Source organism: Leopardus geoffroyi, chromosome D4 (assembly GCF_018350155.1).
Source record: "Leopardus geoffroyi isolate Oge1 chromosome D4, O.geoffroyi_Oge1_pat1.0, whole genome shotgun sequence".
NCBI lineage: Eukaryota > Metazoa > Chordata > Mammalia > Carnivora > Felidae > Leopardus > Leopardus geoffroyi.
Window position 1 is genome coordinate 81,991,939 of NC_059342.1, and position 16,538 is coordinate 82,008,476.

Sequence of the window (16,538 nt, forward strand, 5' to 3'; positions counted from 1 at the left end):
TTATAAGGTGTGAGTATGGTTGTGTGTGCTCATGTACACATGCCTGCACACACTCATAGGTGCACACACACACATACACACACATACACACACCAGGATGTAAGGCAAATTTTGTAAAAATATACTCTTTGCTCAACTGTAGTTGCACCCTGTACTTTTCAGCCCTGTGGTCTCTGTTATGTCATGGTTGACAGTATCATTCATGTCTTAGTACCTATGCTACAATGCAGATTACAATATTTCTCTATTCCAGAAAATCACATTCCTTTTACCCCTTCCATATTTATATGGAACCTCCCATATTTCCAACATTTATAAATACATCCAAATTTGGTCACCTGAATTACAAGAGAGTTTTTGTACATCTACTTAGAAATTTATATATGTGCAAAAATGTTTTGCCTTCATAAACACTCTGTTCTATCTGAAATAGTCAGAAGTTGTTTTGCAGGTTGTTGGGTGGGTGAGTGTGTGTGTGTGTGTGTGTGTGTGTGTGTGTGTGTGTGTCCTCTCTGTTGGACTAGGAGCTTCCCAACTGCAGAGTCTGTGTTCTCTGATCATGCCATGATACAACTATGGTTCCTTTTATTAATTCTCCCCACAGCTGGATATCCTGAGCTCTGGAGTCATTAGATTCACAACAACTGACATCAATCACTTAACTGACAATTAGTAAGCCAGCTCTATGCCTCTGTATGTGTTTTGGTCTCCTCCCCTCCTCAAGTTGCATTCATCAGCCAACACTCCCTGAAACTCCTTGCCTGTGTGCTTCTCTCTCAAAGGTGCCTGTATTTCCATGTCTTTTCTATTCATTACTTTTTTCGGAATGATGGAAGATTTGTTCTATGTAATCAGAAATGCTCCCGGTGGCCACTGAAGACAAGAGTCAAAAATCAATGGACGTAAACTACTACTAAGAAGCTTTGGGTTACAAAGCATCATATAAAAGAGGCTCTCAATTCAGTTGGAAAATGAATTACATAGAAAAGCAGTCTGATAAATTATTTGTTCATTTATTTTTTAATTTTATTTAAATCCACGTAAGTTAACATATAGGTAATAATGATTTCAAGAGTAGAACTAGGTGATTCACCGCTTATATTTAACACCCAGTGCTCATCCCAACAAGTGCCCTCCTTAATGTCTGTCACCCATTTAGTCCATCCCCTACTTTAAACTTAAGAAATTGCTTTACCCTTACGAACAGCAACATGGTGAGATTCTCTCTCTTTCTATCCAAGTGTTTGCATTTTAGAGATGCCTAAGTCAATCAAATTAATCTCCCATAGTATTTCAGACAAGAGATTTATGGATAATTTTAAAGTTTTAAATAATAGAATAAGGAGTCTTTATACCCCTTTGATTTTGCCTCAGTCATCCCTAACCTAGGGCAAGGCTGAGTCTGGGTGAGAACAAATTCCTCAATTTCATTCCTTTATTACATGTATGGCAAATTAGTTTAACTCCATTCCAAGTCTCATCAATTGATAAGGATATCCGTTTTGCTGTAGTGAAAAAACTTGTGCTGAACTCTGCGCTGAATACAGAAGATTGAATAAAGATTGATAACAGTGTCTGTTTTGGTTGTGGGTGCAAAAAGTACCAGTACATATACAACAAGCAGATTTTCACAGCCATTGTAAACCTCACACCTCAGACATCTGAAAATGGAACTTTATTTCTATATCTTCATTTCTATAGTTCAATTTACTTTTGCTATTGAGCCCTCCACCTATCTGGCTGTATCTCAACTTGGACTGAACCCAATCCAATATTTTTTCAGTAAATTTTTATTTACAATTGAGCCTCATTCATTCATTTCCCACCTCTCATGGATATCATTGTTCCTTCCAAGTCCTGTTTCTAAACTCTCAGGACATACACAACTTGCCCCTGATGTCTTCAAAGACACAACAGGTTTTTGTTTGCTTGTTTGTTTGTTTTTTTTTTTAGATTACTCTGTACTTTCATCTTTGCTGATTCAGTTTCTGACATCTGACCTTATTCCATTCATTTGTCACCATGGGTAAGGGCTGGGGCTTGACTATGAGATTGATGACTGGCCCACATGACTTCTTATACTGTGCAATGATGATCCAATGGTGATATCAGTGGGGGCCATCATGAGGGGGTTCCTGCCACAGCCCTTTGACATTAGTCTAGTCTTTTCTCTCTATGAACCTGGCTTCTGTTCCTCTCACTCATGTATTTGAACAAGTCACTCTAGGCCCTTGAAAAACCTTTAATTTTTTTTAATGTTTTTTTTGGTTTATTTTTGAGAAAAAGAGAGACAGAGTGTGAGTGGGGGAGATGCAGAGAAAGAGGGAGACACAGAATCTGAAGCAGGTTCCAGATTCTGAGCTGTCAGCACAGAGCCAGATGCAGGTCTCGAACTCACAAACTGCAAGATCATGACCTGAGCTGAAGTTGGATGCTTAACTGACTGAGCCCCTGGAAAACCTTTAAATTAACCTCCAGGAAAATACTGAGGGCAATATCAGGTCCTCTGCTGTTTAAATAAAATGCCACCATTTCCTATCACTCTTTTTAATTGTGAGAGCAAGAGGAGAACCACTACAGCCCTCATATTGGGATCAGGGCACACGTCCACTCTACTGTGAGATTCACAGACTTAAAGGACCTTGCAAGAGACTCTCTAGTGTTATTTAAATGTGCTCTATTGCGTTTATTTCTTCTTCAACTCTTCCCTGGGTTATATGTGGATCCCAAGTGATGACTCTTAAGAGTTAAGAATTTGGTGTCTAACACACTGGGGTTTTAGCCCAGTTTAGGTTTAGATAACTAGGTTATCATGGTAACATAGAGGTAACTAGCATAAATCTGACCTATAATTCTGACTGATGGGAATTAATGACCTCATTCTATTTATTACTTATTTATTTGAGTGACCTCATTTTAAAGATGAGGAAACTGAAGTTCAAAGAGGTAAAGTGACTTGCCCAAAGTCACTAGCAGGTAAGAATAAACAGAATTCAAACTCAGAATTGACAAAATCTACATCCCAAGTGCCTACCCAAACAGCATGAGGAGAAATGCAAGCTGTCTGTGGCCACACCTTAACTTGTGTGAGGCTATCACCAAGAACAGCCATGACCTTCCCCCAGAGGCCCTGCTTGGCCTCTATTCCAGAAGAGTTATGAACCAGGTGACCAATGTTCTGATCAGGACATCAACTTTTTTGTTCTCAATGTAAAGTATATTTCTTTGACTACACAATGAAATGGGTGTGTCTGGATCATCTGTTTCTCTGACAGCGGGACAGTGTTGGGATACATTATGGCCATGGTTACATTGGTAATGACTTGATGTCCTGAGAGGCTCTAGGCTTAATTCCCAAGCAACCATTCACAAGGAGAAGACAAACTTTTACCCCAGAGCTCTATTTAATTAGGCTGTAAGAAGCTACCCTTAGTGGTTAATTAGCATCAAAGTAAAGAATCCTGGAGGTTCACCAGTAAGATCTCCCCAGAGCCTCGTTAAGAAAGTTGTGATTGGATTTTGTCCCTCTGAGGGAACTTCTGCCATGACAGTGGCTCAGAAACTTTTCTGGCACAGTGTCATTAGTGAGTTCTCCTGCTTTACCCTGAGCTCCTCTCAAAGGGCCACATTCTGCTTTGATTCCACAAAGGGAATTGAGGATGCCATAACTCTAAGGCCTTGCCTTCTCCCATCTGAGCTCAATCCTGTAAGGGCAGCTTTGGAGGGAGCTACTGAGTAACCGGTTTTAGAGGGAGACAATGTTTAAACCAGTTGTAGCCAGAACCTTTTCCCTTATATGCTTTGAAGAAATTTATCCTTTAGGCATAGAAATCAATTCTCCCATTCCTGTTGGTCTCCTAATTAAAAATCTTAGCAATAGTGTCTATCTACTTTATCTGAAGCAGTGGTTCTCAGCCTCCTCTGCACATATAGCATCACCTGGGGAGCTTTTAAAAAAAGCCTGAAAGGGCTGCCTGGGTGGCTCAGTTGGTTAAGCATCCAACTTCCACTCAGGTCATGATCTCGCAGTTTGTGGGTTTGAGCCCCATGTCGGGCTCTGTGCTGACAGTTTGGAGCCTGCCTCAGATTCTGTGTCTCTGTGTCTCTCTCTGCCCCTCCCCCACTTGTGCTCTATCAAAAATAAATAAAATGTAAAAAAAAAAAAAGATTTTTTTTTAAAGATCCTGATGCCCAGGACCACACCCCAGACCAATTAAATCTAAACCCCTGAGATGTAACCCAGGTATCAGTTTGAAAGCTCCGAGGTGATTCCAATAAACAGCCAAGCTTGAAAACCACTGACCTCTTTAAGGGACTTCAGTTGGCTTGTGAAATTTGGTAGAACCACTGTTGTTATTTTAAGGTTTGGCAAATTAATGACCTTCTTTCTCTGTCTCCTAGGTATGTTTTTAGCTATCATAAGGTATTTAAGGTTTTTATATGTCAATATTTGATGGAAAGAAGGCATTGTGTTAAAATATTTTAATTCTATTTTTCTCACCTTCCTTATTTCTTACCATTTTTTGCTTTCTGAGGATACAGATACCACATGAAATTCACATCAAACTGCAAGGGGTGGGAAATGCAAGTTTTCATATGGAATATTTGGTAACCATCACTGCTCCTGTAAACATCCTGTAAACATCACAAGTGGAATATTTGTCGTTTTCTTATTGATTTATTAGAGTCTTTTCTATCACATGAATACTAATCTTGTCTGATACATATATATATATCTCATCAGTATGTTGTCCAAATCCTTTGACTCTCTCTTAAATTTTTTTAATGTTTATTTTATTTTTGAGAGAGAAAGACTACTGTGAGCTGGGGAGGAGTAGAGAGAGAGAGGGAGACACAGAATCTGAAGCAGGCTCCAGGCTCTGAGCTGTCAGCACAGAGCCCGATGCGGGGCTCAAACTCACAAACCACAAAATCATGACTCGCGCTGAAGTTGGACACTTAACTGACTGAGCCACCCAGTCCCCCCTCCCCCCTTTGACTCTCTTTTAACCCTGTTCATGACATCACTGGTCACACACACGTTTTTGCTTTTATGTAGTCAAATCTGCCCATCTTTTTCCTTTACAGCTTCAAAGTTTATATCTTGCTGAGTAAGTGTTATTCCATCCACAAGATTATAAAAATATTCGCCTATAATTCCTTGTTACCACTTTAGGCATTTTTATTTTTTATATCTTCAAATCCTTCTAGATCTTATTTTCATAGGTGGTATAATATTGAGATCTAAATTTATTAAATTTATCTTTTACTTGAATATATGATTGTCTCACAGTTTTCTTTCCTGTCCCATCCAAAAAGGCTAAATGTCTTTTTATTTTGGTCTATTTCTGGATTTTATATTCCTATACAAATACTATGCTCCTTTAACTATCAAAGTTTTGTTGTGTGTTCTTCTGACTATGAAGACGAACCCATACTCACCATTTTGCTTCGTTTTCAAAATTATATTGTTTTGTACATTTTCTCTCATTAACATGTTTTATGGTAGACTTGACATATTCTATAAAGAATCATTTTAGAATTTTGTGAGTCTATTGAATATATGTATTCATTTGGGGAAATTGACATTTTTACTATATTATCTTCCCATCCAGAAATATGGATTATGTCACCAATTGGTCACTCTATTACCTACTACTTACTTATGGGTCTTTGCTGTCAATTTTCTTTGGGGAGAGATCATTCCTACTTATGTAAATAAATAAATAAAATACTCCTTCACTGTGCTGGAGGAGCCCCTGAGCCAGGATATTATCATTGCAGAGCATCAGATTGAGATAGCATGTGTTTTGTTACAAGTGTAAATGACTGTCTTCATTGGACGGTGGTATCTTGGGAGATAAATGATATTAGTTCCTCATAGGGTTGCTAAGTCTGGCAACCCTACAGTCCTCTGGTGTGCCCAGAAGTACACTTTTAGACTTGAATTTGGGAATATGAGAACATGGAAAAGGGGACTTTCCTCGGGGAAAGGTAAATGTGCCATAAGATTATGCTGCTGGAACAAGGAAAGAAAAGATCAGAAGAGTTCACAGCCAATGCACCTAGGGACAGTGAGATCGGCTATCTACTTTTATGCTTTTCTCTAGTGTTATCTCTTTGTGTTCCCTTCAAGTCTTGTTAGAGTCTGTGACTACACAGCCTTGAGCATTGTGTGTCTTAAGAGATCATGGAAGAGGATCTCAATCACACCTTGCCCTGAAACAAACCAGAACAAGCAGCAGCAGCAGAAAGACAAGCTCACAGGAGGACCAGCAAGAACATTCTGTCTTGAGCATGGGGGCATGCCCAAGAAAACTGACGTCTTTCCTTTTTTAAGTTTTTATTTTAATTCCAGTTAGTTAACATAGTGTTATATTGGTTTCAGGTGTACAATATAGTCATTCAACACTTCCATACAGCACCCTGTGAGAGGTGACTTTTCAAGGGACAAGCAACTCTCCCAAAGAACTAAGAACTTGTAAACATTCAGGTTTCAGGTTATATATGTTCCATCACCAAGATTCATGCAAAGCTCCCATTCCAGGCCAGATAGAACAGTGCGGCTCTCCTCCCCCTTAAAAAAAATGAGTAAAATTGGCATCACTCCATGTTAATTCTGTATAATTATGTATCACGAACCACCTAGAAAACATGGGCTGTTACCCAGGGGAGACTTTGAAGGATGTACACCAGAGAAGTAACCAAATAATTACAAAGTTATTTATAATTTATACAAACCACTCTGGTCACCAGATGGGGTTGTGAGGGAAAGCTTCCAGTGGCCCGTTTGCCCTTCTCTCCACCCTTGTCCACCCTGCTCTGTGCTCCTTGAGGGGAGCTGTATCAAATCTTAGGCTGAGATCTGTATCTAAATATTCCTTTCAAAAAACTCAGTAATAATAAAACAAATACCCTAATAAAATAGGCCAAAGACTTTAAAGGCACCTCCGCAGCAATGATATACAGATGGAAAATAAGTATAGGAAACAATTCTCAGCATCACATGCCATCAGGGAAATGCAAAATAAAACCACACTGTGATACCACAACACATCTATTAGAATGGCCAAAGTCCAAAACACTGACAACACCAAATGCTGGCAGAAATGTAGACAACAGGAATTCTCAACTGATAGGAGGGCAAAAGGTACAGACCATCTAGTAGTTTCTTACAGAACTAAACATATTCTTAACATATGATCCAGCAATCACACTCCTCGGTATTAAACTAAAGGAGCTGAAAACTTATATCCATATAAAACTCTACATATGGATGTTTAGAGTACCTCTACTCATAATTGCCAAACTTGGAACTACCAAGAATATTGCTACCGTCCTTCAGTACGTGAGTGGATAAAGAAACAGTGGTACATTTAGACAGTGAAATATTATTCAGTCCAAAAAAGAAATGAGCTCTCAAGTTTGGAAAACACATGGAGAAAACTTAAATGCATGTTACTAAATGAAAGAAGCCAATCTGAAAAGGCTACAAGCTATCTGATTCCATTATATGACATTCTGGAAAAGGTAAAACTATGGAGACAGTAAAAAGATCAGTGCTTGCAGGACTCTGGAGAAGGGAGGAAGGAATAGCTGGAACACCAAGGACTTTAGGGCCAGTGAAACTATTCTCTATGATACTATCATGGTGTCAGTATACATTTGTCAAAACCTGTAGAATGTACAACAGGAAGAGTAAACGCTAATGTAAACTGTGGGTAAGCGATGATAATGTGTCACTGTAGTTCATCAACTATGAGAACTGTAGCCCTCTGCTGGGGATGCTGATATTTGGGGGGGGAGGGGGGTCTGTGCATGCGTAGGGCCAGCAGGTATGTGGGAACCCTCTGTACCAAGTGATCAATTTTGCTGCAAACCTGTAACTGCTCTTAAAAAATTAAGTCTATTAAAGGAAAAAAATAGAAAAAAAACAGAAAATATCTATCTAAAGGCATGATTGCTATGCATTTATAGATGAGGACATGTGGTTTAGTGAAACTAAAGAACTTGCCCAAATTCACCCACTCAGTAATTAGTGAAACTGGTGTTCAAAAACAAGAGACCTGGCTTAAAAATGAAGCGATAAAATGTTGAAGAAATGCAACAAAAACCTCTCTCTTACACATACACACACACACACAAACACACACACAAAATGAGGCTCAAAAAGGTTAAGTATTGCAAAAGCTCACACAGGTTGTAAGAGGTAGAGTCAGCATCTGAATCTATTCCATCTGGCTCCAGAGCATGTATCTTAATCCCTTTCCCATAACACTACACCTGCACCTAGATACAGTCATGAGGCCATCATGTCAGAAGCCATCACCTCTCCTTCCAGGTAGGTGCAGATAAGCTTACACACAGACTTGCACAGGAGCACATGTATGCACAGAGAGTATGCATGTGTGCGTGAACACATGTGTTCATGTATGTACTTCACATATATGCACATGGAACATCTCCACCCCTGTTCTGCAAGGCCCTAATTCCCTTCTCAGGTATATGAGGCTGCACCTCCAGAGGCCAGGTTCCCCAAGGCTCCTGCACACAGAGCTCAGTGAGGACATTAGTAGTGTTCTCCTCTCCTGGGAAGCCCACAGGGCCAATCCCCACTGGGCTCTGACATGCACGGAGGACAGGCCCCTGGGTTCCAACGCCCACTGTAGATAGAGAAAGGAGACAGCACATTCTTGAAACCAGATCTACATTTCCCCTCGCCTACTTCCTCACAGATTCAGAGCCTGACCTTAACCCCCTGGGAGACCCCCTAGTCTGATCAGGACCCTGAACCTCCTCTGACAAGCCCACAGGTAGGCAGGCTGAGGGGTCCTTGGGAACAGAACCTGGGGGTCAACATCTTCATATGATCTTCCTCTCTTTTCCTAATCCCATCTTCTCTCCTCCATCTCAAAGACAGGAGACAAGTGAACGAGAAAACGAGGATACTGCAGGGGGTAAGAGCACACATTCTGAAGCTGGACTCCACACCCTCTAGCTGTGTGGACTTAGCCAAGTCACTTCAAGTGCTTCTACCTCACTTTCATTATCTGTAAAAAGGGGGTACTGTAAAGACTAAATGACTTAATGTACATAAAATTCCTGGGACAGGGTCTGGCACACCTGAGCACTGTGTCACTGCTCACTACTATATGACCGTGACTGAGAGTATCCACGGGAAGGGGCTGCGATGAAGTGGGTGTCTCCAGTAGGAGACATCGGGGTGAGGCACTGCCAGCCCAGCAGAGGGACACTACACTGGGTTTCAGCCAAAGTCCCACTTGAAGCACTTCTGGTCGATCAGATGGACACCAAAGGTATGTTGAAAGAGACGGAAGACAATTGTTCATAAAAAAGAACCCAGTGGGCATATTTCAAATGTCCACTTGCCTTGGAATCTGTAATTTAATGGCTGGGAACGGCTGGGTCAAGCTCCAACCTGACCCTAGAGTGAAAATTAGGCATAAAGGAGCGATTTCAGAGAGCTGAAGAGAGAAGGACCATGCCTGGAAAGGGTTCTGTGAGATCCCTAAGCAGGACACATCTGTTTCAAGACAATATAATACAAAGTTAAATATGGAAGGAATTCCTCACTCCATCCCTACAATCTCACTTCGAAAGGCAACTACACACACATAAACATACACAACACAACAAACACAAATATAAAGGAGATTTATTTCTTTACAGAAAACGAGATTATTCTATATGCATTGTTCTGCAACTTGCTTTTATCACTTAATAAAATATCATGGACAGTAGTGTAACCTTGAAAATATAGCTTAGTAAGGAGTAGCTTCTGCTCTACCATCATACTGCCTGAATTAAAATCCCAGCTCAACCACTTACTAACTGTGGGATCTGGTAAGTTATGTTGCTAAATTCTATTTTTTTAATTTAAATTTTAGTTAACATACAATGCAATACTGGTTTCAGGAGTAGAATTCAGTGATTTATCACTTACATAGAACACATAATGCTTATCACAAGTGCCCTCCTTAATACTCATCACCCATCTAGTCCAATTGAAAATAATAATAATGGGTGCCTATCCAGGATTTGGGGAAAATAAAACCATAAAAGATATGCAAAGCCCTTACACCTCAGGTTGGAATTGACAAGAGTACTAATAAATTGGCTAATATTAGCCATCTCATTTCTTTTTTTTTTTTTTTTAAATTTTTTTTTTTTTTCAACGTTTATTTATTTTTGGGACAGAGAGAGACAGAGCATGAACGGGGGAGGGGCAGAGAGAGAGGGAGACACAGAATCGGAAGCAGGCTCCAGGCTCTGAGCCATCAGCCCAGAGCCCGACGCGGGGCTCGAACTCACGGACCGCGAGATCGTGACCTGGCTGAAGTCGGACGCTTAACCGACTGCGCCACCCAGGCGCCCCAAGCCATCTCATTTCTTTAGAAACTGTATGCTATTGAGGAATGAGAATGCACTGTTAATTGTTTTAATAATTTGTGGATATTTAGATTGTTTCGTCTGTTGCTTGTCTTGTTTGTTCATATTTTTTATCTGGTATTATAAGCAGTGCTACAAAAATGTGCATATGGGGGCGCCTGGGTGGCGCGGTCGGTTAAGCGTCCGACTTCAGCCAGGTCACGATCTCGCGGTCCGTGAGTTCGAGCCCCACATCAGGCTCTGGGCTGATGGCTCAGAGCCTGGAGCCTGTTTCCGATTCTGTGTCTCCCTCTCTCTCTGCCCCTCCCCCGTTCATGCTCTGTCTCTCTCTGTCCCAAAAATAAATAAACGTTGAAAAAAAAAATTAAAAAAAAAAAGTGCATATGTATCTTTGTGCTACACATATATGACTATTTTTAAAGGATAGATTTTTATGAGTGGAGTTGCTGGACAAAGAGATGTAGATTTTTGATTCTGATAGAGACTACCAAAAAGCCTAAACTGACTATCTTCTCATTATCAGTGTACATGAGGGTCATTTTCCCTTTAAACACTGCCAAAGAAATTTACTGACAATCTGATAAGTGAAAATCGTGTTTCAATCTAATTTACATTTTCTGAGCACCAACTAGGTTGGTATGTTTTCTTTGATAAATGTGTTGTAGATATTTTCTTTAACTCAATAGTTAATATTTTCGATTTATTTATGATCTCTTTTTGTGTAATTTTCACATTTTTGAGTACAGTTTTGTCATTCTTGCTTCTACATTTTTTTTTTTCTCATTTGGAATGGAATCCACATCTTAACACCATATAGATATGTTCTTTATTTTTGGATAATACTTCATGATTTGGGTTTTTTACTTCTAGTTTGTTCATTCATATGGATTTTTCTTTCTATGTGGGTTAGATAGAAATCTGGCCTTATTTTTTACAAAGGTTTAGCATGTCTATAGATGAATATCGATATACATGCATAAATACAGGCATACAGAATTCTTTATGGTGGTTCATTGACTGGTTTTTCTTTGTGTGTACCATTCTCCTATTATTATTATTACCTACCTTGATTTTTCGTGTTAAAAACTCTCATTATTCTAAGTTTTTCAGAATTATCTTATCTTTTCTAGGTCATTTATTCCTCTAGGTGAATCTTAGAATGACCTTCTCAAGTTCTATTAAAAATGCCCTTAGGGTGTTAATATAGGTGCACTAAAATTCTATTAATTTTAGAAGAATTGATTTTTTCCAGTTTTATTGATATATAATTGACATATAACATTGTGTAAGTTTAAGATGTACAACATGATGATATGATATACTTACATGTTGTGCAATGATTCCCACAGTATGGTTAGTTAATGTGTCTATCACCTCACATAATGATCATTTCTGGTTCTTCTATGAGAACATTTGAGAAGTACTCTCTTAAATTGAATGGCAATTAGGAGGGGCTGGGAGATGGGGAAATTAGGGAGACGTTTAAGGGTACAAACTTGCAACCAGTAACTGAATAAATCCTGGAAATTTTTTTAATGTTTATTATTTTTTTTAAAGTTTACTTATCCATTCTGAGAGAGAGACAGAGAGTGTGAGTGGGGGAGGGGCAAAGAGAGGGAGAGAGAGAATTCCAAGCGGGCTCCACACTGTCAGCACAGAGCCTGACACAGGCCTTGCACTCAAAAACCATGAGTTTATGACCTGAGACAAAACCAAGAGTCAGACACTTAACTGACTGAGCCACCCAGGTGCCCCAATGTTTATTTATTTTTGAGAAAGAGACTGAGCACAAGTGGGGGAGGGGCACAGAGAGAGGGAGACACAGAATCCAAAGCAGGCTCCAGCCTCTGAGCTGTCAGCACAGAGCCCGACACGGGGCTCAAACCCACAAACTGTGAGATCATTACCTGAGCCCAAGTCAGATGCTCACCCAACTGAACCACCCAGGTGCCCCATTCCTGGAGACTTAACATGCAGCAAAGACAATACTGAATTATATATAAACTTCACAGTTTCTAAGAGAGGGATCTTAATTTTTCCCATCATGAAAAAAAATGATAATTATCTGGTGTGATAGAGGTGTCAGCTAATCTTATACTGGTAACCATATTGCAATAATTAAATGCATCAAATCAACACATTTTACAACTTAAGTTTGCATGATGCTATATTTCAATTATATACTAATAAAATAAATAATAAATTAATATCTACTCTCTTAGCAAATATCAAGTATGTAATACAATATTGCTAACTTTTATCACCACACTTTACATTACATTTACAGAACTTACAACTGTAAGTTTGTACCTTTTGTTCAGCATGTCCCCATTTCTGCCATCTCCTAGATACTGGTAACCACAATTCAACTCTTGGTTTCTATGAGTTTGTCTTTTTTAGAATCAGAAATAAAAAAAGAAGGGAATCTTGCCATTTGCAATAACATGGCTAGAACTTGTGGATATTATGCTAAATAGAAACTGTATGATAGCACTTATATGTGCAATCTCAGAATTGACATTTTTAAATACTGAATCTTCCCTTTTTAGAAGTATAATATCTCCATTTATTCATACATCCTTTTGTGTTCTGTTACACTTTCTTCAGATAGATCTTTCTCATTTCTTTTTACTTGTTTCTATCAGATTTATTCCCAAGTCTGTCTGTCTTCCTTCCTTCCTTCCTTCCTTCCTTCCTCTCTTCCTTCCTTCCTTCCTTCCTTCCTTCCTCCCTCCCTCCCTCCCTTCCTTCCTCTCTTCCTTCCTTCCTTCCTTCCTTCCTTCCTTCCAAAGAAACAATGGTTTATTTTTTTTTTATTTAGTGATTCATCACTTACATATAATACCCTATGCTCATCATAACTAGTGCGCTCCTTAATACCCACCCCCCCCCACCCACTTCCCTTCATCAACCCTCAGTTTGTTCTCTATCACTAAGAGTCCTTATGGTTTGTTTCCCTCTCTCTTTTTTTTCCTTCCCATATGTTCATCTGTTTTGTTTCTTAAATTCCACATATGAATGAAATCATATGGTACTTATCTCTGACTGACTTATTTCACTTAGCATAATATACTCTAGCACCATGCACATCATTGCAAATAGAAAGATTTCATTCTTTTTGATGGCTGAGTAATATTCCAACAATTTGGTTTATTTTTTTTTTAATGAAGTTACCAAGCTGCTGAATCTTAAGGTCTCAACAAATGTTGTACCTTATTATTTTCATTAAACAATAAGATTTTCTACTTTTATTATTCCTGGTTAATAGCAGTTTTGTTACTACAGCTGTTTCCATTTGCCAAACAGTCATGACAGACAGTTTAACATGGTGGCTACTGCTTTCAGGGAATTCTATCTGATGAATCCTCACCTCCATCACAATAGCTGCTGGCAATCTTTCATCAAAAGTCCATCCATCAGGACTTCTCTATCATGGTTGGCCAAGTAGTCCTGCTTTGGGTGCCAGGGCTTCATCCAGCTAAACATGATATTCCTGAAACCCCATGGATATTCCTTGTGTCATTTTTAAATATGTCTGAAAGCAATGCTCTAAACAGGTGGTCTCTTCAGGTTTTATTCCTCTTGTTGTGGGGTCTTTAACACAGCCCAAAAAGCAGGTTGCTGGAAATTTATTGTAGGTTCCAAGAAATTCCTTAAATTGTTTTATCTGATCAAATTCTTGTATTTGGTACTTGTACTGGGTACATATTCTTTTGGTATGTTTATCAGTCACCTTTTCTGATGTATGAGTTTCCTTTTTACTCTGGAAAGTTAGTTCTCCAACCTTCGCCTGAGTGTCTCCAATAAGGCCTGATTACTTACTGAAGCACAGGCTCTCACATCCTATACCAGTGCAAGGTTGGGGGGCTACATTGCCAGTCAAGTGTAGAGGCAGAGGATCTGGATCAGGACAGGAACTTCAGGCACCGGATAGTTATACTTTCTTGCCATTGCCAATTGAAATTTGTCACTGCATTATATTTTTCTACTACAGGATAAATATTAATATTTGTATATGTATCTTGTATCTGACTACTTTGGTAAATCTTCACAGGTTTAAAAGTTCTAATATGAGTCCCTAGGAGCTTTCTAGAGTGTCAGTCAAGTCAGTTAAAAATAATTACATATTCATATTTTAAATATTTGTGCCTATTGCATTAACTTTGCTTTTTCACTGGATTACACTGCCATCTGAAAATATACCTTACCAGTGGTAACAGACACCATCCTTGCTTTGTCTTTCCCATAATTGGTGGGAATGAGACTCTTATATTCAAAGTTTTCTACTCTGGTAAAATTTAAATGTTTAGAATAAGGGTTTCATAATATTTTAGTCAGAATAATTAATATATATAAAGCCATCCCCTAGGTGAAAAAGGAAAAAAAAATCATGGTTGTTTCTTGACGAACTCAAGAAGAATCTTTTGAAAGATAATTAAGAAAACTCAGAGAAATTTGGCTAATAGAATTTCAAAACAAACAAATATCCTGAAAACACAAGGGAAACTTTAGTTTCTCATTTAGAAAGCAGCTTGAAATTTTCTTATTTTTCTCCTACTGGATTTTATTCCATTTTTTCTGGAAGATCTTGAAGTAAATGTTCTTTACAATCAAAACAAATACCAGTGAGCTTTTTTACATGCTGGAGATTAGGATAGAAGCTGACTTGATGAAATTGCCCTTCACATCTCTCCAACTGCTTCTCCACACCCTGTCCAGGAAGGCACAGACATGGAGACCAAGAACTACAGCAGTGACTCAGGCTTTATCCTCCTGGGCCTCTCTTCCAACCCTCAGCTACAGAAACCTCTCTTTGCCATCTTCCTCATCATGTACCTGGTCACCGTGCTGGGCAATGTACTCATCATCCTGGCCATCCACTCAGACCCTCGGCTCCATACCCCCATGTACTTTTTCCTCAGCAACCTATCATTCATGGATATCTGCTTCACAACTGTCACTGTACCCAAGATGCTGGTGAATTTACTGTCAGAGACAAAGGCTATCTCCTTCGTGGGATGCCTGGTCCAGATGTACTTCTTCATGGCCTTTGCGAACACTGATAGTTACCTGCTGGCCTCCATGGCCATAGACCGGCTGGTAGCCATCTGCCACCCCTTCCATTACAATAGGGTTATGAACCCACGGCGCTGCCTCCTCATGCTGCTGGGTTCTTGCACCATCTCCCACCTGCACTCCCTGCTCCGTGTGCTACTCATGTCCCGCCTGTCCTTCTGTGCCTCCCATGTCATTAAGCACTTTTTTTGTGACACCCAGCCTGTGCTAAAGCTATCCTGCTCTGACACGTCCTCCAGCCAGATTGTGGTCATGACCGAGACCCTGGCTGTCATCGCGACCCCCTTTCTGTGCATTCTCTTCTCCTACCTGCGAATCATCGTCACTGTGCTCAGAATTCCCTCTGCAGCCGGTAAGTGGAAGGCCTTCTCTACCTGTAGCTCCCACCTCACTGTAGTGGCCTTGTTCTATGGGAGTGTCATCTATGTGTATTTCAGGCCCCTGTCCATGTACTCAGTGGTGAAGGACCGGGTAGCCACAGTCATGTACACAGTAGTGACACCCATGCTGAACCCCTTCATCTATAGCCTGAGGAACAAAGATATGAAGAGGGGTTTGAGGAAATTAAGGGACAGAATACACTCATAAAATGAAAAAATAGATGGAACAGTTTAAATGGGAGATGACCCAAGAAATGGTCACATCATCTTTCTTTACTACCCATTTTTCACATGACACTCAAAAAGGTCATAGAAGGTAGTGTTGAAAAGCAGTAAGAGCCCTGGCCTTAAAGCTAGAACACTTAGTTTCTATCAATAACATTGACCAAATATATGTGTAATCCCAGGACAAGTGCTGCTAGGAATCCACATTTCAGGAAAACCATTTTTGCCCCCTATAAAATTAAAGCTATCTTGAAGAGCAATAAAGCATCTCCAAATCCCTCCTCTATGGGCTTTACTTTGGCTAGTATTCAGGAAATTAAAAAGTCCTATTCATTTTGAGGATAAGAAATTACATGAATTTGGTAGGGAATTGGGAAAGACTTCTTGGGATAATGACCTAAGATCACACTTAAGATGTATTGATTTTGACGGAGCAAAGTTCAATAG

The 16,538-nt window shown here is 39.6% G+C and overlaps 2 protein-coding genes across 2 annotated transcripts; one reads left to right on the plus strand and one right to left on the minus strand.

Annotated features, from left to right (window-relative positions):
- Window positions 1-13,840: 13,840 nt before the first annotated feature.
- LOC123592743 (mitochondrial import inner membrane translocase subunit Tim9-like) lies at window positions 13,841-14,637 on the minus strand. The gene is made up of 3 exons (XM_045468078.1): window positions 14,614-14,637; window positions 13,969-14,200; window positions 13,841-13,884 (listed from the first exon to the last, which is right to left on the minus strand). Exons 1-3 carry the CDS (start codon window positions 14,635-14,637, stop codon window positions 13,841-13,843), a joined length of 300 nt encoding a protein of 99 aa, XP_045324034.1.
- A 489-nt stretch (window positions 14,638-15,126) lies between these two features.
- Window positions 15,127-16,074, plus strand: LOC123592912 (olfactory receptor 1L4). The gene has a single exon (XM_045468352.1). It carries the CDS (start codon window positions 15,142-15,144, stop codon window positions 16,072-16,074), a length of 933 nt encoding a protein of 310 aa, XP_045324308.1. The 5' UTR covers window positions 15,127-15,141.
- The last annotated feature ends 464 nt before the right edge of the window (window positions 16,075-16,538 follow it).